Source organism: Lissotriton helveticus, chromosome 2_1, assembly GCF_964261635.1.
Source record: "Lissotriton helveticus chromosome 2_1, aLisHel1.1, whole genome shotgun sequence".
Classification (NCBI taxonomy): domain Eukaryota; kingdom Metazoa; phylum Chordata; class Amphibia; order Caudata; family Salamandridae; genus Lissotriton; species Lissotriton helveticus.
The window spans coordinates 1,224,931,345-1,224,955,406 of NC_136059.1; the positions used below are offsets into that span (position 1 = coordinate 1,224,931,345).

Consider the following 24,062-nt stretch of genomic DNA (forward strand, 5'->3'; position numbering starts at 1 on the left):
TCTTCCGCTGACGCGAGGCGCAGCTGCGTGTCCCTATCTGTGTCCATGCTTCCGACAGGTGACAGGTCATTTTATCTGATACTTTTTCTGGAAAACTATTTAGAACCCATCGTCTCTTATGTGTGCATTTTTACATACAAGTGTTTACATTTTAATATGTATATTTTAAGAACCAAACAGGAGTTGGAGGTGAGATAGCCCTTCTCTTAAGTGATTTACCTACAGTGATGGGAAGCAATGGCCTGGGAGTTGTCTGGTGTGCTGCCCAGCACTCACACGCATATTGTGTTATCAACTGCAGTTTTCCTTTTCTGTGCACCACTTCTGAATTTGCCTTCGGATTTATTTTAGTATTCAGTAAGTGTATCAGAGGGCGGAAGTTGAGACCTAAGCAGCGTTGATGACTTTAATGCCCTGCCTGACCTGGACTTTTTGCAATTGGGATCATTAGCTTTGGTTCTTTTCCAGCTCTGCTATTCCATTAGGCAGTACTTGTCTAGAAGGTTTAAGTGCCAATGTTCCTTATAGAAGTGCTCCTAATTTTCACTAACCACGCTCTGGTGTATTTAACAAACTATGAGCTGCAAAACCATCAAAAGAAGAATAAAATGCCAACAAGGATAAAATGCTTGGGCTTGCGTTCATCCGCGACGCAATGGATTGATCCCAATTGAGGAGTTTAATGTCCAGCATTTAAAAACAACATGCATCGTTTTATTTAGCAATGACTTTCTTTTAAACATGTTTGGTTTTTGACTATTATATACGTAAACTTAAACCTGTTTGTGGCAGAAAATGCATCTTTATTGTATTTTCGTTTTGATGAGATAGTTGTGTTTCAAGAAGCCCAAAAATGACTTGCTTTTGTGCGTAGTCGCTATTCGCTAGGATTTTCACAGCGACCCCTCTTTTATGCAGAGGGAAAATATGAGCCCTTATGTTTCAAGGACTCAATGTTGTCTGTGTTCGTGTGCTTAATTTTTTTAATATTTTTCTTCTGATCCTGTCTTTGTTGATAAAAAACTGGCTTCAGCTGCGCACACTCTGGGTAAATAGGGTCATCTGTCTGTGAAGCACAAAGTGGCAATAGAAAGTAATATCTCTTTGAGACTTACTGTTGTTTACTGGCAGCTCCAGAGAAGGCAAAGCTGTGAACTGACAATGATTTAGAGAATTAAGAGTTAGTTACCACAAATTGTATTGTCAATGATAAAGACACTGGGCAACCATGGCTCAGTATCCTCCCAAAGTAAGTCAGCTCAGAAGGTTCTGCACTTCCTTCATGTGTACAGATGTGCAAGATACATGTTTAGCATTTTTTATGGGGACACTGGTATTGTCATGACTCTTTGATGTCTTCTCTTTGGATGCTCCCAGCACATACTGTCATTGCTCTTTTATAACCAATGACCAGGCAGCTGAAAGGTGGGTCTTGGGAATTAGATAGCTTTTCACTTTTCCAAATGTATACATCAAACGTGTCCTGTAAGTGAGGTAGGTAAGATGGTTGAGAAAGAGCAGGTTATGGAACATCTGGTTACTTGTGGAAAGAGGTTGTATTTGTTTAAAGCCTGTTTTTGATGTTAGACATCACCTGTGCATCGCTTTAATTTGAAATGGTATATACCTAATTGATGCTGTGTGGCAGACAAATTGGAAGTGCACAAAATCATAAATTATTTTGTTCTAATTAAAACCTTTTAATAATGAACATGTACAGCCCGAGTCAAACATGAAATAGTTAGTGATAAAATGCACACGTTTCAAAAAGAGATTTGAGAAGAATTAGCTGAAAAGATATGTAAAACTAAAGGAGACTTTTGCTCAAACCAGTCTTTTTGGCCGAGGGTGCACGCGCATGCGCACAGGCATCCATTATTTGCTTTTGTGGCCGGACCTCAGTGGCATTGGGGAGATAAGCCAAATGTGCGAAAATTGAAAAACAGCAGCTCTCTCAATTAAAGACAACAGCACCCCTTTGAAAGCAAAGACAGACTAGTCTATCGCTAAGACCAGTATAACAAGTTCCTTGCCGACCATTCTAAGAACTTTTATTGGTTTAATGTTTATACTATCAATTGTATAGCTTTCTATTGCAGTGGTGCTGTAAAATGCATGTTGAATCCCTGCCTTTCCTTCCCTTTTTATCGAGATGCGCTATTCGCAATGGTTCTTAGTAGCTAAATAATAAAGATTTTACTTTGATATGAAACACAATTATGCAAGGAACAAAGTTACATGTAGAAGTACAAATATTGTGAAAACAGAGTGCATTTTTCATTTCACATCTTAAAAAAAGAAACCTGCGAGTGTCCATCCTTTGCAGCACAATCACTCAAAACGTTTATATTTAGGGTCCCAAACTGTTGGTAGGCAACCTATCGGCTAAACGTTTGGTCAGTGACCAGCAGTGCCACCACATGCACATGAGGTCTCTGTGTATATATAGGCGATAGCTGTAGTTACACTGGATCGATTATGAGTAGCATTCTCTTAGCATGCACAATATGTACATGGTGCACTGTCAAATGTGCACAGTATGTAGGCAGGCCTCTATTGTATGCACATTGGACACCCTCTACATATAAGCAGGATGTATCCCTCAGACATGTACATATAAGCAGGATGTATCCCTCAGACATATCAAAAGGGCATAGCCTCTTGCGTGCGCCTGGCATATAGACCTGCCGACTGTGCCTATAATCAAGTTGGGCCTCTGCTAAAGTACCCAACTTCTCCAAATCATTAAACCACTAAGGACCTTATTCTGAGTTCCCCATTACCTCTGCAGGGAGATAACAGGGATGGAATTTACAATACAGACTGGTATCTCGCCTGAGTTTTCCCCTTGAAATGGAGAATAACATGCAAACCCAGTAATACCAGATCCAATTCTGCAAGTTTTCTCCGCCTTAAAAGGAAAAAAAAGGTCTACATCTGCAAACCTTTTTTATAATGTCCTGTGCACTAGTGTGCATTGCAAAACAAGTGCTGCACTTAGGGTGCAGACAGTTTCATAATGTCCTGGGTGCTAGCATGCATTTCAAAACTGGTTCTGCACTTAGGGAGCAGACAACTTCTTGACCTGCGCTAGTGACAAGCACCAGGAATGGATGGGCACACACATATCTAGGAGGCACCACACAGGCTGGAAGGTACTGAATGTGGTGATGGGGAATAAGGTTAAAAATACATGGTAACGGGATGGAATAATGGAGTATGTCTAACGTTATGACGTAAAGCATGCCAAGAATGTCAGAACACAAAAGCAGTGTGTTATTTCTTTAAGTCACTAGGCCTTGTGTGAAATGAACTTCTATATATCAATAACAAGCTTGAGGTTTTTGGCACGATAGAGCCAAGCTACACGGTTGACTTCATTGCGGGCTCCGGAGCGAATACGTCCTTGTTTCCGCAGCCCCCACTCCCCTTCCCGCTATTGGCCATGGGCTGCAATCTGAGGCATAGCCCTGGGGCCAGAAGCTCTAGCTACGCCACTGGCAGGTTGGTTCCGGTCTTTTCTCAGTTCTCAGAGCATTTTTTGGACAACATTTTTCCAAGTCCCAGGTTTTAGACTTGGGCTATCTGGACACTTTTGGCACCACCTCCAAGGGTCCAGGACTGGAGAGGCACCAGTTGGATGGTCAGGACTCACTCAGACTGGGTCCTGGTGTGGGTTTAAGATGGTTGGAGCCTTTTCTTTCCATGAGGCCCTGATCAGGAGGCCAGCCAACTAGCCCTTGAAGTCATTCTGGAAGTCCTCGGTTCAAGGTGATATGCAGGACTCAAGCACCAGGGCAGACCTTTGAGTTGCAGCAAAGCAGTCTTGAAGTATATAGCAGGCCACAGCAGCTGGCAGTCCTCTGAGAGTCCTTCCGCAGGTCCAAAAGTAAACTGAAGAGTGGGTCTAAGAGTGCTTATTTAGGTTGAAGCCTACCACATACAGCAGCTGTCTAGTTTGTAAAGACTTCTTGGAGATATTCAAGAAGCTTCCCTGGGAATGCATTCCCCCCATTGCTTACCATTGGCTATGTGTTTTGTAACTCACAGCTGCTGGCTTTCTATTTGCTGTCTTTATTTGTTTTCGGCTGTCCAGTATGTCTTTGTCCCTCTCGTGGAGCATAGCCTGCTTACTGTATTGTTCCTTGAGTGCTCACTTTCTACATACAGGCCATTAAATCTTGTTCTTATCTTGTTATATTTACTGTGCATTCAAAAACAGAGGTCAAATGTTAGGCTCTGTTGTCTGAGGGAGCTTGGTGTTTTCTTTCTCTGACTTTAAAGTGAGAGGATTTATAGGATAATGACTGGGCACTGGGGAATGTGCTGAAAGAAGGCTGTACAACATTATTTTTTTCAAGCACGCAGCAAAATTTAAATGTCTACATAAGCTGTGCAAATATTTTAGAATATTTCAGAGTTACGAAAGCACAAATGAAGCACATTTTTTGGTAATTCTGAAGTGTGGTGGAAACAAATATTTTAATACGATCAAAGCTAATCAATACACTAGTTGATGCCATTTCCACACATTGTTTGTGCGCTATATAGTTTTATCAGTAAACTGTATGTCTGTGCAAATGTAATGGTCATTTCAATTGAAAATGTGTTGTCTGTATTGAAAGTGCGCTACTACACCCTCTACCCCACGCCACTCTACTCCCCTCTACGCTACGCCACTCCACGCTATCTGCTCAACGTCGCTCCACTCTCTGCCACTCTACTCCTCTCTATGCCACTCTACCCCATTCTACTCCACTGCATGCCACTCCACAACATGCTTCTCCAATCTATGCCACTCCGCTCTACGACATTCTACTCCATTCTGTCACTTCACTCTAGACCACTCTACTCTACTCCACTCCACTGCACTCCACTCTACGACACTCCACTCTACTACACAACACTCCACCCTACAATACTCAACTACACTCCATGACACTCTATGCCACTTTGCTCCACAATACACCACTCCACTCTATGACACTATACTCCACTCTATGCTTTTCCACTCCGCTCTATGGCACTCTACTCCACGGCAGTCCTCTCTATGACACTTTACAGTCTATGACACTCTTCTCCAGTCTATGCTATACCTTTTTACACCACTCCCCTCTATTCCCCTTTACTCTAAGTCACTCCAATCTATGACACTCTAATCCACTCATCGCCTTTCAAGTCTATGAGACTCCACTCTATGCCACTCTGTGTCACTCTACGGCACTTCATGCTACGTCCCCACTCTATTCCCCTCCACACCCCTCGAACCACTCCCCTCTATGCCACTCTACTCCACTCTATGCCATTCTACTCCAACCTATTCCACTCCACTTTGAGACACTCCACAACCCTGCACAACACTCCACTCTATGACACTTTACTCTGCTCCACTCTACTCTAAGCCACTCTACTCCACTCTACAGCACTCTATACCATGCCACATCACTCTGCGCCTCTCCACACCACTCTATGTCCCTCCACTCCACGATCCTCCACTCTACAACCCTCCAGTCTATGACCGTCTGAAGCTACACAACATTCTAGGACACTTTACAACACCCAACTCTATGCCACATCACTCCACTCTACGACACTCTGTACCACTCCTTTCTATGCCAGTCTACGCCACTCCACTCTATGCCACTTCACTGTACTCAACTCTGTGCACTCCACTCTACAACACTCTACTCCACTCTACAACACTATACTCCACTCTATGCATGACACTTCCCTCACTCTATGCTGTGACACTTCCCTCACTCTATGCTGTGACACTTCCCTCACTCCATGCTGTGACAACACTCTGCTCCACTCTGTGCCCCTCCACTTAACTCTACTCCACAACACTCCCCGACACTCAATGCCAATCCAATCTATGACACTCCACACCACTCCACTCTTAAGCCACTCCACAACACTCAACACCACTGCACAACACTCTACACCACTCCACTATCCTTTACCTCATTAATGTTTATCCATGCTGAACAGTGGCCACGCTGGTGTACAACATGTCTAAAGCACATTGGCAAAGCCAATATCTCTCGCATAGGTAAGACCTATTGGCTTTGCCTATTTTTTTATTTTTTATACCTGGTGCTTTCATTTAAGTAGGAGAGGCTTCTAAAAGTGCCACTTTCAAAAGTGCTTACAATTTCCTGCCTCCCTGTACTTGCTCCAAACGGACTACAGGCACAATAGACTAGTGTGAAACCCTTTGTGTGAGAGCAGGGAACAGCCTATTGAATTGCAAGTGAGGCTGTGCCCAGCTCTGCCTACCCCATCCTGCCTGAGACAGCCCATACTGGCACAACTAATCACTCTATTGCGTGGCTGTCTAGGAAATATATACAAAGACCTACTGCCACTCACACCTAGTCATGTGATCCAGGAACAGGCTGAAGGCACCATATAGGGCAGGAAAATGCCAATATTCTAAAAGTGTCATTTTCAAAATTGAGATTTAAAATGTGTCTTTACCATTAAAGTGGATTAAATTAAATTGCAATTTCTCAGACACCAAACATGAGTTTTCTACCTCCAATCAAAAGTTAGCTTGTAAACAAACGTGGGAGAGATACACCTCATAGTAGTGAAAGTCGTATTTAGGGGTTTTTCACTACCAGGATATGTAAAACTTGAAACTACGTGTCCAACGTTTTAAATACAATGCACCCTGCCCTAGGGGGCTGTTTAGAGCCTCCATAAGAGGTGACATATGAATTAAAAACGGAGTTTTAGGCTTGGCAAAGGGGTTATTTTACCAAGTCAAATTGGTAGTTTCAAACTGCTAGCAGGCTGCAATGGCAGGCCTGAGACATGATTTACAGGGCTACCTAAGCGGGTGGCACAATAAGTGCTGTAGTCCTACTCATAGCATTTAATTTACCAGCTCTAGGTATAAGGTATAGCCCTTTACTAGGGGCTTATAAGTAAATGAAATATGCCAATCAGGTGTCAATCAATTTTACCATGTTTTAGGGGGTGATCACAAGCACTTTAGCACTGGTTAGCAGTGGTAAATGCAATAAGAACAGGGGTACTCCGTATTATGTTTGTGGTCAAGAGGTGGGAGTAACAAGTAGTACAAAGACACAGAAAAAACCTCTTATGACCTGAATTTCATTCAGCACTATTAGCCTTTAAGTCAATTATTTGTACACAGGATGCATTACATGACACAATAGACTTTTCACATATTTGTTATTTCTTTATATAGATTTATTCATCATTATACAAAAAATATATATACTTTTTTAAATTTTTCTACAGTTTTCTTTCACATAAAAAACATAATAAATATAACTAAATACCAGTTAACGTGCGTTTGTTGAGGTGCAACATATTAACTGAAGGTGTTATTCTAGATAGAACCCCTCATTATTCATTTATGTACAAATATGAGCATTCATCCTAGCATCCATACTCACACTTACTCACATACAAACAACAGTGACAAAAATACATAAATGTTTCCAAACTTTGTGGTAATGTATTATCAGTGTCCAATACAAGACTCCTCGTAGTATGGTTTCAGTATATCTTAACTCATGGACCAATCTATATATTCTTGTTGTGAACTCGATTTATTTTCCAATTTAGTTCTTATGATCTATCAGTTCGTCCTGTTCGAGGGTCTTTGTATGCGTACGGCCTACGTACGTTTCGGTGATATTTTATTTGGTTTTCACCTTCTTCAGGGCCAACTTGGACTAAGCAAGTGTCTGCAAATAGTCAGAAACCATGGGGTTCTCTTAATCTGAAATTTTAAACAAAGCTATGTCAATAATACGTTTGAATGCATCCTAAACGATCAAGTCTCAAAAGCTATAATAACTATTTATATAGCCATAGTTAGCAGAAAGTGGTACACACCAGTATAAGTTCTTGACCTTATATCCCAAAGATAGAACAGACCCAAAGTTGAAATTGTGCATTTAGAGAAAGATAAGGAAAAATTGTGTGGTGGAAGTAGATTTAAAAAAGAATTTATTAATGGTGAGGCTTCTACCAGCATGCAACACAGTGGTGGTGTGGGAATGACCTCACTGTAGACACTATTGTAATACAAAATATGTACCTTAGTATATAAGGTCCTAGAGGTAGGATGGATCTGCTGTAGCTTTATTAAGGCGCCTAGTGTTGGTGGCTTATTACAATTCTAGAGAAAGAAAGGGCATATCGCTTATTATATCAGTTCTACATTAGTGGTTTTGGTTTTCTAAACAACCCCTCTCCTCTCAGAGTATTACCTTTAGAGGTCCCGTCCATGTATGGCTGAGGTCTGATAATTTAAAAAGATGATCTAGTTATTCGTTCTCAATGGGAGTTGGGGCTGAGAAAGAGAAAGCAAGAGAGATGTTTAAATCTATATTATCTTCGTCTCTTGGTCTTGATCTGTCAGAAGTTGCTAAAAATATTGGTTGACTCACCTCCTAAATAGCAGAAGGCAGTGTTCCTTTATAGCGTATTATCTGTTCTTTATAAGTTTTTATGGTGCCAGATTGGAGAACATGTGCCGCAATTTGTTCTAAAACAACAAGACAAGGAAAAAAAAAAAAAAAAAAATTTGAGCATTTATAGTATAAAACAGAAGGTTTCTATTAGAGACAAAGCGCGCGTTTGCAGAAAAGGAATATGTTTTGGCAGCTATATGTGTCTATATTTGTTTATAGCCTGCTGCAAAGAAAAAAACCAACCGAGCCTATAGTTGCTAGTTGCAGACTTTGCTCCAAATTATATGTCTCTAAGCCCACCTTGTTGCTAGGTTATATATTTCGCCGAGGGCTGTGATAGAAAAACGGCATATGGCTTTATTTTGATAATTCTCTGCATGTAGCAGCTTAATCGCTTAGACAGATTTTATCAGTGTACAGGCAGGGGTACAGAAAACTGCTCTGTCTCTAAAAGACTGTTTAAGGGAGATGTTTCTATCTTAACGTTTTGGTATAATTATATATACACATGCTGGGGTTGCTCATTAATCTATGAAAAAAGAGAGGAAGGTTTTGTTTAGTTTTGATAACGGTTTGTCGAGTATCCTATTTCCTTACTTTGCGCTGATAGTTATTAAAGCTACTAAAATGGGTGAAACAAAACGAGCTGAACAGTGGTAAATGCACAGAGTCGTAATGACAATAAAAATGATTTCAGCAAAAATAGGAGGGGTGAAGGCAAAAAGTTTGGGGGAAGACTACCCTAAGGCTGAGAACTCAATTGCCTATTCTGATTAGTTTTGCCCCCCAAATGTTCCCCTCTTTTTCTTCTGCAGGATTCATTTTGGAATCTGTCTTCAGGAAGACCTCATGATAAGCTCTTTCTCAACCTTTATATAAGTGAAGAAGTGTCGCCTTGCTTTTGAGCCCTGCATTAAATATCAGCTACAATGAAGAATTACCAATATTACCAATTACACTTTTCTGCTCTTTGTGGCTGACATTTGCCATCTTTCATGTATATATGACAATCAGGGTGCCCCTCAAGTTTTCTTATTTGTTTCATGATATTCTAATATAGGGAGAAATTGCTTAATCTTTGGTACTGCGGGAGAATAGGAGATTATTCACTGTCATTGCTCCAAAAGTAGGTCAGAAAGTATTGAGGGATCGGTGTCCTGAGTTGTAGGGTGAACGAACAATAAATAAAGTGTCTCTGGCTCCCTTTTCTGAAGTTAACATGCACCAGTCCCCCATCAAGAAGGGGTAATTTATTCAAAATAAAGCATGATGATTGATCAATATAACTCATTTCTATTAATATATTTGATGGTGTCTTGATTTACAGACATGCCACTGTTAGTATGTCGTAGAGCTCTGGGGTGTTGGAGAGTAAGGTGATGTGCAACTGCATTGCATTGATGGTTCAGAACTGTAGTGAGCCATATTTTGTGCAAGTTTCTCGCAAAGCAGGAGGCACAAAGAATTCTATAAACCCAGCATGGTTACCGACGTAACCAAGCTATGGTATTTGATTGGCATATATTTGGGACATATACTAATGTACCACAATATACCATAAAACCCCGGACAATTGTAAACTATGAAGATGAGTGTGCCTGTCGTGCCAATGACAATATCTCAAGAAAGGAAAGGAAGTGGATTAGAGTACCCAATATTAGTATGTATCAGAAAGGAAAGTTCCAGTACACGTACTGTTACTTTCCCATTATTAAAGCATCTTCCCTTTACGCTTGAACTGTGTTTTATTTTGTTCTTTTAAGGTGGAGAGCTTTTTACATGGGGAGAGAACACTCATGGCCAGCTGGGGCTTAGATCTCAACCGTCGCGCCAGAGCACACCGCAGCTCGTGGAACACTTAATGGGCAGCCCCTTGGCCCAGATCACTGCAGGAAGTGCTCATAGCATTGCCCTTTCTCTAACAGGCACCGTGTATTCCTGGGGAAATAATACTGCTGGACAATTGGGACTTGGCCATATGGACAGTAAGTAAAATTAGGCAGAAGCGTATTTTTCTTATAAGGAATTTAGCAGTATTCAGTATCATTATCACATCAATTCTAGATAAACATTGAGCTGTGCAGGCACTGAAATACACAACCTCTGTCCCACTTGAGCTAAAGCAGAGCGAGTACAATTTAAATCAGTGCTTACCGGTTTCAATTTTAAAACATAATTTTCCTACAGGTAGAGTTTTGCAACTATTTATTGATTAAAATCAAAACCTGGGATGACTACATATAAGTACCAAATAGTGTCCTAAAGCAACCATCCATGAACATGTCTTGTAGTGTGCAAAGAGCATGGAGATTTGCATGACCGCTCAATAGGTTTGAGGACCGTATTTTTTAAAAATAAATGTCTTTATTATCTTTTCCTTTACCGACATAACATTTAACACTACTTATAAACCATAGCCATCAGAAAATGGAAGACTAAAGTTCAGGTTACAAAATAAAGACATTGGACGCCCCAGTTTTTCCCACCTCTATCATTTTTTAATTTACACATTAAATTATAAACACATATCAGTTGTCTTCTTATCCTCGATCAAGTGTAAGGCAAGAGATTCCCTCTGGGATTCCTTCTTGGTTTTACTTCCAGCTCCCCCAAACCCTTACATGTTTGTGGGGACTACCCCTGGATTAATGAATGGGAATTTCCAGGATGCAACATCTGTCCATACCCTGCTTCCACTGGGTTAGGCTCGGAGGGGTTTGTTTCCTCTAATTTTGGGTGATATTCCACTTCCATTTTGAGGCCCAGTCTCAAAAGGATCTTTATCTAATTTGTAGGTTTTGTAAATGACTTAGGATCTGATCATGAGTTTAACGGTATGGGAGTAGGACAGTACGCCAATGCCCCGCTTCCACACCGCACGCTGCCGACCACCCGACGGATTACAAGTAGTAATCGGGCAGGCGATCCTGCAGCGGCTGGCCCAGGGCGCTGCCTTCCAAACGCTCGTAGGAGACTGCCACAGCGCATTCCAGCACAACATGGACTGTAAAGTCATCAGCATGCAGGAACTAAGGGTGCACGGAGGCACTAGGGGGCTTTGTTGGGCACCCTTAGGTTTATCGCTACCACCCGTTTCATGGTGGGCTCACCACCATGAAAAGGAGGGCAGTTAGGAATTTCATAATATGCTTGGTGGTGCAGCAGCTGCACCACCAGCATATGGTGATCTCAGACTGCTGCAAGACCTCTAAGGATTGTGGATAACTGGGGGTAGCAGCAGTCCTACCACCAAAGTCCTAATACGGTAGTCGGACGCCGGTGCAGCGATCACCTCACCGTCATCATGATGGACCGCCAAACTAATAATCATCCCCTGAGGGGTTGATTTATATATATTTTATATATATATAATATATATAAATCATTCAAAACCAGGCGGCGAGACTGGCCCTCGGGATACCGAAGTGGCAATCTGCCAAACCCCTCCTCATCAAACTGCACTGGCTCCCTGTCAGCCTCAGGGCTGCCTTCAAGCTTGGTTGCCTTATCTTTAAGTCTCTCTCTGGCTCTTGCCCCGCTTTCCTGAAATCCCTCATTCGACCCTACTGTCCTTCACGCAATCTCAGATCACTTCATTTACATCTCTTGGTGGTCCCCTCCTTCAAACTCTGTAGATCTGGTGGTCGAAGATTCGCCTTCCTCGGCCCCAAATTCTGGAATTCTCTCCCCCTCCCAGTTAGGATCTCTGGCACTCTCATCCAATTTCGCAAATCACTAAAAACTTGGCTCTTTCCACAAACTAGCTAAACTCCCTCTGCTTCTTCTTAGCACCTTATCAGCGCCATGATACCCACGGTGACAGTGCGCTTTACAAGCACCCCCTTAACATAACATAACATAACATATTGGTGGGAGGCCCTTTTCTCCGTCAAGCAATGGAGTAAATTACTCCATCCCACTCAGAGAGATGCTGCTCGTCGAATTTAGTAATGACCGCCAAGCTGGCGGACATTTTTAAAGTATTGGAACTGCCATCCTATCAGTGCTTTCTCAGTTTGTTGCAGGGCTCTCTCAACATGACGCAGTCTTCCACCAATCTGTTTTCTTATTTATTTTCAAAGGAAAAGCACAGACGAAATGTTCTTTTTGAAAATTAAGAAGCTAATGTCCCCCTCACGATGGGAGTCATCTCCTATGCCAATGGGGCATTTTTTGTTTTCGACTGTCCCTTGCCGCCAGGGTTTGCCTGGTGCGGATTGACAGTAAAAAACATCTGTTTGTCCATCCATCCTAAGTGGGCGGGCGGCCATACAGTCAATTCTCCAACGGCCCTTAATCTGTCGGGTCTATCGGAAAAGTTTAGCAATGGCAGTGACAGAGTAGTCACAACTGTACCCAAAACTATAGTCGGGCCACATTAAAATGGGACGTGCACTACTCTGTTGGTGGGGAAGGAACTTAGTTGCCATTGCGATGGATTTCTCTCTCTGCCAAGATCTAAAATGGCCCCTTAGTTATGGACACTCAGACCCTCATTACAAGTGGCCACTTTATTCTGATGGGGTGTTACTTGCATCTATTTGCCCTATCAGAATAATAAGTTCCACATTAACACTGTGGATCTGTTTAGACTCAGCTGGGGCTTTCAGCTGCTCAAAACAGCCAAAATCTTTGGATGAAAGTCCAGGCCAAAATGAAGAATTATCAGGGGACGTAGACCCGGAATTGTTGATTCCCACAGCAATTCTTCATTTCATAGAGAACCCACAGCGTCAGGCTTGTAATGTCCCAGATTTTCCCTGTTGCTCAACTTACCAGCAATTGCAGTATCAGTAACCGCAGGCATGGGGAAATACTGGTCCATTTCCCTGGCCACTCGTAATGGGGGGCTTAATTATCTTACCATTCATTATTGGTTAATGATGTAGAAATGATTAGCAGAAATGGAATATAATTGCTAATAAACTGCACCTCAGGTTTTAGCTGATATTTAATCAGATTTCTCAAACATTGAAAATAAGTCATGATAAACAAGCTTGATTATTTGTTGCTTTAATATTTAAATTGCGAGATGATGCTTATGTAGGGATTTTAGATATTGTCACTCCGAAATCCAGTGAGATATTGTTACTTTGAAATCCAGTGTGTCATTCAAATAGTCAACCTTTTTCAATGTTCTCTGTTTTGTAGCACAATATTTACCAACTCTGGTTGAAGCTCTGTGGAACAAAGGAGTGGAATTTGTCGCTTGTGGTGCTGAGCACACTGCTGTTTTGTCAAAGGTTTGTGTATTTCTCCCAATCGTTTTCACGACAAAACATATAGTGCATATCTTGAGTCTGCATCCTGTATAGTGGCTTTTAAAGTGGAAGCAGCCTATCTATTTGCTGTGTTGAAAAGCTTATCATCTCAACACCAATGTAAGTGAGCCTTTAGGGGTCAGATAAGGGGATATATTTGCAAATAAATTAGAATTAAGTTATTTTGGGAGGTCATGGATCTAAATAATTTAGTGTTTCTTGTCTCCTGCAGTGTCTAAATCCCTCACAAAGAAGCTCCACTATCCTTAATCTAGTTCCGTATTCTACAGAAAGTGTCTGAAAATGATCTCTTTTCTCCTCAAAGTAACAATATCTTGACACTTAAAAACAAGCCCAGAGAGCAAAAACAGTGGGTTGTAAGGTATTTGTTTGCAGGGACTCCGTTAAGAAACATTTCAATGCATGTCTTTTGAAAGGACATTTAATAGTAAATCTGACCCGAGGAGGTTTCATTTTTTTTTTTTTTACTTTTTATTAAAGAAAAAGAAATTATACACAAGGAAATAAAATTGTACATTCGGACATGTGCTACAAAGGGGGGAAATCCGCAGTACAATATAATACAGAAATCATTGATGCAAGGGGGGGCAGTGAGGAAACAAGAGCAGTAATCACATAAGTTACACAAGACATGGAATGTCGGATCAGGGGGAAAGGGGAACCTCTGGAGTCTCAACGAATGGAGGCGTACATATGTTTCCACGGTAAGAGTTCCACTGGCTCCAAATTTTATTCCACTTCCTAGGTCTGCCCTTAGCCACATACACCGTCTTCTCTCTAAACATGCACCAGTCCATGTTCTCCTTCCACAGAGGTTACATTTTTAGGGGGAATTACAGTCCCACTTCAGAAATTTGTATGTGGAAATTTTAAAACTATCCCTTGATCTTTGAGGCAATATAGACTGCAAGCCTAGAGAGAATATGTAAGTAGTGAGCAAATCCTCTAATTGTCATCATGGTAATAGGAACCAGAGTCACAAATGAGGTGGAAAGCAGGCACTTTGAACTAATACACAGGTAGGCGTGTGCAATGAGCGAAATGGTTTATTTCAGCATGTAAATTTAGTTGGACGAAAGATAGACCCAAAGTTAAAGCTGTATTTATTCTGCAGGAGTACTTGTTTAGACGGGCCTACTCTTGATCATAAAATGCAGATCTTCTTGGAGTGCAGACCCATATTTTAGGAATTTGAACAGCACTGTGATAAATTGGGGGTATTTTTGACATTACGTGATCTCAATATTTTCATGCCATTGGCAGCTTCAGAATCAAGACAAAATGAAATAAGAATTTACTGACCCTTGAATGGCTAATTTCTAACACAAGCCCGGCCATACTGTTTTGGGAGCGAACCTGCCAATATTATCTGACTGTGAAGATGATGGAAAGAGTTGACAGTGATGTGGTAAATATCACTATGCTATAATCTTGCATACATGTAAATAATAGAATGTGCCTCATTTGTTAGGGGTACAACAATCCTACTTGTGAAAACCCATGTTCAAGGCATATGAGCTGTACATCATATGCTATGCATAGATCGCCATATAGTGTTGGGTCCTGATGTTTGCACTTGTTTTTCTTTGAAGAAGTCTTTCCAGTCACGAGGTAGGTGACCCCTCCTTTCATTGATAGTGCGCATGGGCATCGACTCCATTGTTAGATTGTTTTTTTCCGCCATCAGGTTCGGATGTTACTCACTGCGCTCCGGTTCGACATCGATCCCTCAGTGCGTAGTATACTCACCCTCGACGGTATTGTTTCCGATCGTGTATTCCATTCCTCGCGTATCGTGTTTATTTCAGAAAACCCTCTTTCGATCGTAGAGCTCGAGGTAGGCCATTGGGCCTGGCCCTCTCAGTTCGACTTACAGACGATGGAAAGAACTCCCTTTAAATTCTGCCCTCAGTGCCAATGCGAAATATCCACGCACCGACTCACACGAGTTGTGCAACCTGTGTTTGTCACCAGAACACAGTGAGCAGGACTGCGACGTGTGCCAAGCTTTCCGCTCCAAAAAGACGCTTCGCGACCGTCAGGCTCAACACTGCGACATGCAGAGTCAACACACAGGCTCCATTCCGGACCTCTTCGGACTGCAATCGGATGAAGCAGCCGGCGACGCTATCAGGGCCGAGAAAGAACAGGATCCGATCTACATTTCCGAGGTCGGCTCCAATCAGGATGAAGATATCCTGCATGGACAACGTACTGTAAGTACAGTCCCTACCTCACCCAAACTCCCAAGTCAACCTAAAAAGAAGGCTCTGGACCAACCCGCACCATCGGGCCCCGGTGGAACCGAGATCACACTTCCGACGCCCGCCTTCGGGCTCGGCACCGAAGCCTACTAAAAAGCCATCCGGCTCCGAAAAGCCCCACTCAAAGTCGAGCACTGAGCCAAAGCATTCGGGATCGAAGCCCAAGTCTGGCTCTAAACATCACCACTCTCCACCAAAACCCTTTCGAATCTGAAGACACCAACCCCTAAGCCATTGGCACCGAAAACGTTCTGCTCAAAAAACCGGACCCGAAACAGAAAGTGTTGAACATTCACCCTAAAACTGGACGCAACACCACCAAAGTGACTCTAAAGAGAAGGACTGATAATGAAGAGGAATATCACATTCCTTTGAAGAAGAGAGAGATTGGAACTAACCCTTCCCCTCCTCCTCTTCCATCAGCACCCTCTCCTCAGTCTCTAACTTCACCTGAGCACTCACCACTACATACACCGGACAATCAGTATGATGGGGATGGTAGTGATGATAACCAGCCAGGACCTATAGATGAATGGGACGCTAACAACACAGAACGATCCTGACTTATACCCTACCAAGCCCTCTCCGCCAGATGACAGTTTAGGCTATATTGAATTACTAGGCAGGGCTGCCAATTACCATGGGGTGCATCTCCACAAAGAATCCCTCAAAGAGTATTTCCTTTTTGAAACACTTTATAGTACACAAAAGGCAATACATACATTACCCATGCTGAAGGGGATGAAAAGACATGTAGACGACATATTTAACAATCCTGTCAGGGGATGTATCCTTACCCCTAGAGTGGATAAAAAGTATAAGCCAGCCCCATCTGACCCAGTGTACATAAGGGGACAATTACCATTAGCCTCCTTGGTAGTTTCAAATGCACGTAAGAAGGCAAACTCCCAAGCTACAGGGGATACTCCACCCCCAGATTAAGAATCAAAGCTTCTCGATGCATCAGGGAAAAGGGTGGCCTCACAAAAAGCAAACTTCTGGCGCATATCGAACACACAAGCGCTATTAGCCAGATACGATAGTGCGCATTGGGATGAAATTGAACAACTCATCCAAATTCTACCCCAAGAGCATAAATCTAAAGCACAATACTTAGTACGGGATGGACAACTTATTTCGAACAATCAAATCAGATGTTCCCTAGATGCTGCTGACATATCTGCCAGAGCAGTAAACATTAGTGTCCTTTTTAGAAGACGTGCCTGGCTACGTATATCGGGGTTCAAACCTGAAGTTCAGACCTCCATATTAAACACACCCTTAGATAAACAACACCTCTTTGGCCCAGTGGTAGATTATTCACTAGAAAAGATGAAGAAGGGCCCTTTCTCTAACAGGCACTGTGTATTCCTGGGGAAATAATACTGCTGGACAATTGGGACTTGGCCATATGGAAAGTAAGTAAAATTAGGCAGAAGCGTATATTTCTTATAAGGAATTTAGAAGTATTCAGTATCATTATCACATCAATTCTAGGTAAACATTGAGCTGTGCAGGCACTGAAATACACAACCTCTGTCCCACTTGAGCTAAAGCAGAGCGAGTGCAATTTAAATCAGTGCTTACCGGTTTCAATTTTAAAACATAATTTTCCTACAGGTAGAGTTTTGCAACTATTTAATGATTAAAATCAAAACCTGGGATGACTACATATAAGTACCAAATAGTGTCCTAAAGCAACCATCCATGAACATGTCTTGTAGTGTGCTAAGTGCAAAAAACACAGTTGATGGACAGAATGTAGAACAATGTCATACATTCACCCCAGTACAAGGATCTGGGCCTAAATCCATCGTTTTTTTGCACTCCACACCATCCTGGGTTAGACACTGGCTATATGCAAATCAGCTCTGACCCTGTGCCTCATGGGAACAGTCCAGTCCAAACTACCAAGCCATGTCTTTCCCAGACCGGAATCAAGCATCCAAGGACCGGTTTCTGGCTATCAGCCTTCATCAGCCTGGATAGCTTGACTCCAGTGGTGTGGAGAGCCTGGGACTCACGTCTGAGCATACCCAGCCCACTTGGGGTGAAAATTGCAAAAACACAGTTGATGGACAGAATTTAGAACAATGTCATACATTCACCCCAGTACAAGGATCTGGGCCTAAATCCATCGTTTTTTTGCACTCCACACCACCCTGGGTTAGACACTGGCTATATGCAAATCAGCTCTGACTCTGTGCCTCATGGGAACAATCCAGTCCGAACTACCAAGCCATGTCTTTCCCAGACCGGAATCAAGCATCCAAGGACCGGTTTCTGGCTATCAGCCTTCATCAGCCTGGATAGCTTGACTCCAGTGGTGTGGAGAGCCTGGGACTCACGTCTGAGCATACCCAGCCCACCTGGGGTGAAAATTGCAAAAAACACAGTTGATGGACAGAATGTAGAACAATGTCATACATTCACCCCAGTACAAGGATCTGGGCCTAAATCCATCGTTTTTTTGCACTCCACACCACCCTGGGTTAGACACTGGCTATATGCAAATCAGCTCTGACCCTGTGCCTCATAGGAACAGTCCAGTCCGAACTACCAAGCCATGTCTTTCCCAGACCGGAATCAAGCATCCAAGGACCGGTTTCTGGCTATCAGCCTTCATCAGCCTGGATAGCTTGACTCCAGTGGTGTGGAGAGCCTGGGACTCACGTCTGAGCATACCCAGCCCACTTATGGTGAAAATTGCAAAAAACACAGTTGATGGACAGAATGTAGAACAATGTCATACATTCACCCCAGTACAAGGATCTGGGCCTAAATCCATCGTTTTTTTGCACTCCACACCACCCTGGGTTAGACACTGGCTATATGCAAATCAGCTCTGACCCTGTGCCTCATGGGAACAGTCCAGTCCGAACTACCAAGCCATGTCTTTCCCAGACCGGAATCAAGCATCCAAGGACCGGTTTCTGGCTATCAGCCTTCATCAGCCTGGATAGCTTGACTCCAGTGGTGTGGAGAGCCTGGGACTCACGTCTGAGCATACCCAGCCCACTTGGGGTGAAAATTGCAAAAAACACAGTTGATGGACAGAATGTAGAACAATGTCATACATTCACCCCAGTACAAGGATCTGGGCCTAAATCCATCGTTTTTTTGCACTCCACACCACCCTGGGTTAGACAGCAGAGCGAGTACCATTTAAATCAGTGCTTACCGGTTTCAATTTTAAAACATAATTTTCCTACAGGTAGAGTTTTGCAACTATTTAATGATTAAAATCAAAACCTGGGATGACTACATATAAGTACCAAATAGTGTCCTAAAGCAACCATCCATGAACATGTCTTGTAGTGTGCAAAGAGCATGGAGATTTGCATGACCGCTCAATAGGTTTGAGGACCGTATTAAAAAAAAAAATGTCTTTATTATCTTTTCCTTTTACCGACATAACATTTAACACTACTTATAAACCATAGCCATCAGAAAATGGAAGACTAAAGTTCAGGTTATAAAATAAAGACATTGGACGCCCCAGTTTTCCCACCTCTATCATTTTTTAATTTACACATTAAATTATAAACACATATGGAATGATAGGAGGGGGGGCTGGGGCCAAGGATCACAGCCAACTCCACGGAGGTCTATTCCACTGCCCTCGGGATTGAAGCGGAGAACGCATTTCCTAACTGTCTGGACTCATCATATTTTAAGAGGACACGATTCAAGACAGTGAAGGCTGCACACAAAGTATGGGAGGCCTTTTTGAAGAGAGCGGGATTAGGAAGATACAACAGCTATACTCTGCTTTATAAAAACCGATCCCTCCCCTTAGAAATCTTTTCAGATCCAGTCATGGCAGAATGGGCAGATAAAGGTATTAGGAAACTGGGTGATTTGATGGGTCCTCAGGGGATTGCTCAATTTGTGGAACTGCGGGATGCGTTCAATATAAGTAGGAATAGTTTTTTTAAATACCTGCAGGTACGCAGCTTCCTGTGCAATATACGGGGGGAGTGGCAGGATTTATTAATAATAATTGCATACTGGACCTGATAGAAAAAGGAGGCGGGGTGTTGATCCGTAGTGTATATGCAAACCTGGTTACTACTAAGCCAGATGATATGGAGAAGCATGGGGGTAAATGAGCGAATAAGTTGGGGATTGAGTTGGCTAGATTCCGAGATTCCCTGTAGTTAGGCTGTACAGTGTTGTGCTCATCCCCGCTGCAATCCCAGCACTACAAAACACTCTTCTCGCTCTGCTATACCCCGGCTAGAATAGCCCAGTGGGGCGGCACTTCAGGGACGATGTGTTTTCGTTGTGATGCACCAGAAGCAGACATCATACATATCTTTTCTACATGCCCGCAACTGTATACGCTGGTTAAAGGCATTGAGCAATTTTTATCACAGGTCACAGGGGCCAACATCGTCCTTACCCCAGAGTTAATGTTGTTAGGTGTAGCAACAGAATATAATAGTATGTACGAAGAATTTCTATTCTTAGCTATGGCTGTATTAAGATTGATGCTCGCCAGGACATGGCTGGATAAGACTCCCCCAGCTATGCAGCATTGGCTTGCTAGTCTTTTGGCGGTCTACAATCTTGAAAAAGGGATATATGAAAGGAAAGGTAAAAGAGGGAGGGCATTAGGGAAGAAGATTTGGAAACCATTGATGCTGTGGAAAGGGGATAGGGTGGAGGTTTAGTGGAGGGGTGCCAGTAATGTTATGCGTGTAGATCCCGCTTTGTGCTACTTGATTATGCGAGCAAATGTGTTTGTTTTTTCCTTTATGGTGTTTACGACTGATTATGCTAAATCATCTTTTTGATTGGGAACAATGTATTCCGTATGGATAACTAAACAATGTGTGTATTCTTTTTTTACATTATATGCTGTGCTGTGCTATATGTGTCAAAATTTCAATAAAAATAATTTTAAAAAAAAGAAATTATAAACACATATCAGTTGTCTTCTTATCCTCGATCAAGTGTAAGGCATGAGATTCCCTCTGGGATTCCTTCTTGGTTTTACTTCCAGCTCCCCCAAACCCTTACATGTTTGTGGGGACTACCCCTGGATTAATAAATGGGAATTTCCAGGATGCAACATCTGTCCATACCCTGCTTCCACTGGGTTAGGTTCGGAGGAGTTTGTTTCCTCTAATTTTGGGTGATATTGCACTTCCATTGTGAGGCCAGTCTCAAAAGGCTCTTTATCTAATTTGTAAGTTTTGTAAATGACTTAGGGTCTGATCATGAGTTTAACGGTATGGGAGTAGGACAGCACGCCAATGCCCCGCTCCCACACCGCACGCTCCACTGCCGACCACCCGACGGATTACAAGTAGTAATCGGGCAGGCGATCCTGCAGCGGCTGGCCCAGGGCGCTGATCAGACATGTAGACGACATATTTAACAATCCTGTCAGGGGATGTATCCTTACCCCTAGAGCGGATAAAAAGTATAAGCCAGCCCCATCTAACCCAGTGTACATAAGGGGACAATTACCATTAGCCTCCTTGGTAGTTTCAAATGCACGTAAGTAGGCAAACTCCCAAGCTACAGGGGATACTCCACCCCCAGATTAAGAATCAAAGCTTTTCGATGCATCAGGGAAAAGGGTGGCCTCACAAAAAGCAAACTTCTGGCGCATATCGAACACACAAGCGCTATTAGCCAGATACGATCGTGCGCATTGGGATGAAATGGAACAACTCATCCAAATTCTACCCCAAGAGCATAAATCTAAAGCACAATACTTAGTACGGGAGGGACAACTTATTTCGAACAATCAAATCAGATGTTCCCTAGATGCTGCTGACATATCTGCCAGAGCAGTAAACACTAGTGTCCTTTTTCGAAGACATGCCTGGCTACCTATTTCGGGGTTCAAACCTGAAGTTCAGACATCCATATTAAACACACCCTTAGATAAACAACACCTCTTTGGCCCAGTGGTGGATTATTCACTAGAAAAGATGAAGAAGGGCACTGAAGTGGTCAAATCAATGGGATCCCTTCAGTACACACAAGTCTGTGGTTTCGTTCGGGCTCCTTCTAACGAGCAGGGTCCAAAAATACTTCCACAGAAACTGCATCCACATACAAGGGCAATTACCAACTCTCTGGCTCTAAAAAGTACTTCAGAGGCGGTTACAGAGGAAACAACGCCAAATGCAGAGGTAGAGGTTCTAGCACACGCACCTCCCCCTCCAATACAAAACAGTGACTTACCCATAATTCCCCCGACCACTTAACACCTGTCGGGGTAGGACTGTCAAATTTCTTACCAGCTTGGCAGTCAATAACAACAGACAAACAGGCTCTACAATTCATCCGTTCTGGTTACTGCCTGGAATTCATCAACACTCCTCCAAACATTCCCCAAAGTCACACAAACTCTCACCGGATCATCTACACCTCCTCAAACAAGAGGTATAGTCTCTACTTTTAAAAAGAGCTATAGAGCCCGTACCACTACAACATCAAGGGTCGGGCGTTTATTCTTTTTACTTCCTACCACCAAAAAAGAACAGGTCTCTTAAACCAATCTTAGATTTAGATCTCAGAGAACTCAATTTTCACATACAGTCAGACCATTTTCACATGGTAACACTTCAACAGGTAATACCTCTTTTGCAAAAAGTTGACCTTCTGTCCACTATAGACTTAAAGGACATCTACTTTCATATTCCAATCCACCCTGCTCATCGCCAGTTTCTCAGGTTTGTGCTAGTGGGCCAAAATTACCAGTTCAAGGTACTCCCATCCGGAGTCACCACAGCCCCCAGAGTCTTCACAAAATGTATGGCTGTAGTAGCTGCTCATCTCAGGACACAAAGCATCCATGTTTTCCCATAATTAGATGACTGGCTCATCAAAGCCAGCACGTACCAACAGTGTCTCAAATACACTTCCATAACCATAAAGTTACTACATAGACTAGGGTTCACAGTCAATCTGCCAAAGTCACATCTTCAGCCAGCCAATATTCAGAACTACCTAGGAGCCACTTTGGATACTCAAAAGGCTCTGGCGTTTCCCAACGCAGCCAGAATTCGAAACATTAAGGCTTTGGTCCTTCAGTTTAAACCCAATCAATCTCTTCCAACTCGGGGTTACATGCAACTGCTGGGGATGATGGCATCTTGCGTCATGATCGTCCAGTATGCCAGGCTCCACATGCGTCCGCTTCAGGAATGCTTAGCCAGTCAGTGGAACTAGTCCCATTGTCTATTAACCGATCTAGTGTTGGTAAGCGGCCGTACTCATCGCTCTCTGCAGTGGTGGAACACACAAAATCTGTCAAAAGGACGGCCCTTCATAGACCTGGTTCCACAGACAGTACTGACAGCAGACGTGTCTCTAACTGGCTGGGGTGCTCATCTACAGCAACACACAGTACAAGGACTGTGGAGTCACCAACAAAAGTTGCTCCACATCAACCATTTAGAGCTCATGGCCATATTTCTAGCCCTCAAAGCTTTTCAAACCCAGCTGGGGGGAAAAACAGTCCTGGTTCGTACCGACAACATGACAGCTATGTATTACATACAAATAACGCACTCGCTCTAATTGTCCCACCTAGGCCAGGACATCTGGAGGTGGGCCATTCAACACAACATCTATCTCTTAGCAGAACATCTCCCAGGAGTAGACAATCAGATGGCAGACCTGCTAAATCATCAGTCACAGCAAGTCCACGAATGGGAACTACATCCTCAGGTTCTCCTCCCATTCTTTCAAATGTGGGTCTTTCCAGACATAGACCTGTTCGCCACGCACCTAAAAGCAAAATGCCCAAACTTCGCGTCCAGGTATCCACACCCATTGTCCAAAAGCAAAGCATTATAGATGAACTGGTCAGGGATATTAGCGAACGCTTTTCCGCCTCTCCCACGCATTTCATTAGTGGTTCGGAAACTCAAACAAGCGTCCCTGACACTAATCCTAGTTGCTCCCACATGGGCACGTCAACCATTGTCCACAACCCTATTAGAACTCTTGATAGTTCCACATCAATAACTACGTCTTACACCCAATCTCCTCACGCAGAGCCATGGAGACATAAGACACCCATACCTCAGTCA

General features: G+C 42.9%; 1 protein-coding gene and 1 long non-coding RNA gene across 5 annotated transcripts in view; one reads left to right on the forward strand and one right to left on the reverse strand.

Annotated features, from left to right (window-relative positions):
- Positions 1 to 24,062, forward strand: part of LOC144818569 (E3 ISG15--protein ligase HERC5-like) — a 511,308-nt gene that overhangs the window by 29,854 nt on the left and 457,392 nt on the right. For 2 of the 3 annotated variants that reach the window (XM_078676100.1, XM_078676101.1), the window contains exons 4-5: positions 10,220 to 10,441; positions 13,608 to 13,699. In XM_078676100.1, coding sequence (XP_078532226.1) covers positions 10,220 to 10,441; positions 13,608 to 13,699 — 314 coding nt within the window. The remainder of the gene's footprint in view (positions 1 to 10,219; positions 10,442 to 13,607; positions 13,700 to 24,062) is intronic. The other variant, XM_078676102.1, reaches the window with a different exon arrangement.
- Positions 7,221 to 8,787, reverse strand: LOC144819689 (uncharacterized). 2 transcript variants are annotated; one of them, XR_013607514.1, is made up of 4 exons: positions 8,433 to 8,787; positions 8,253 to 8,335; positions 8,081 to 8,161; positions 7,221 to 7,759 (listed from the first exon to the last, which is right to left on the reverse strand). It is a non-coding gene; the product is annotated as an uncharacterized LOC144819689 (long non-coding RNA). The 2 variants fall into 2 exon arrangements; XR_013607513.1 differs by having other exon boundaries at positions 8,081 to 8,335.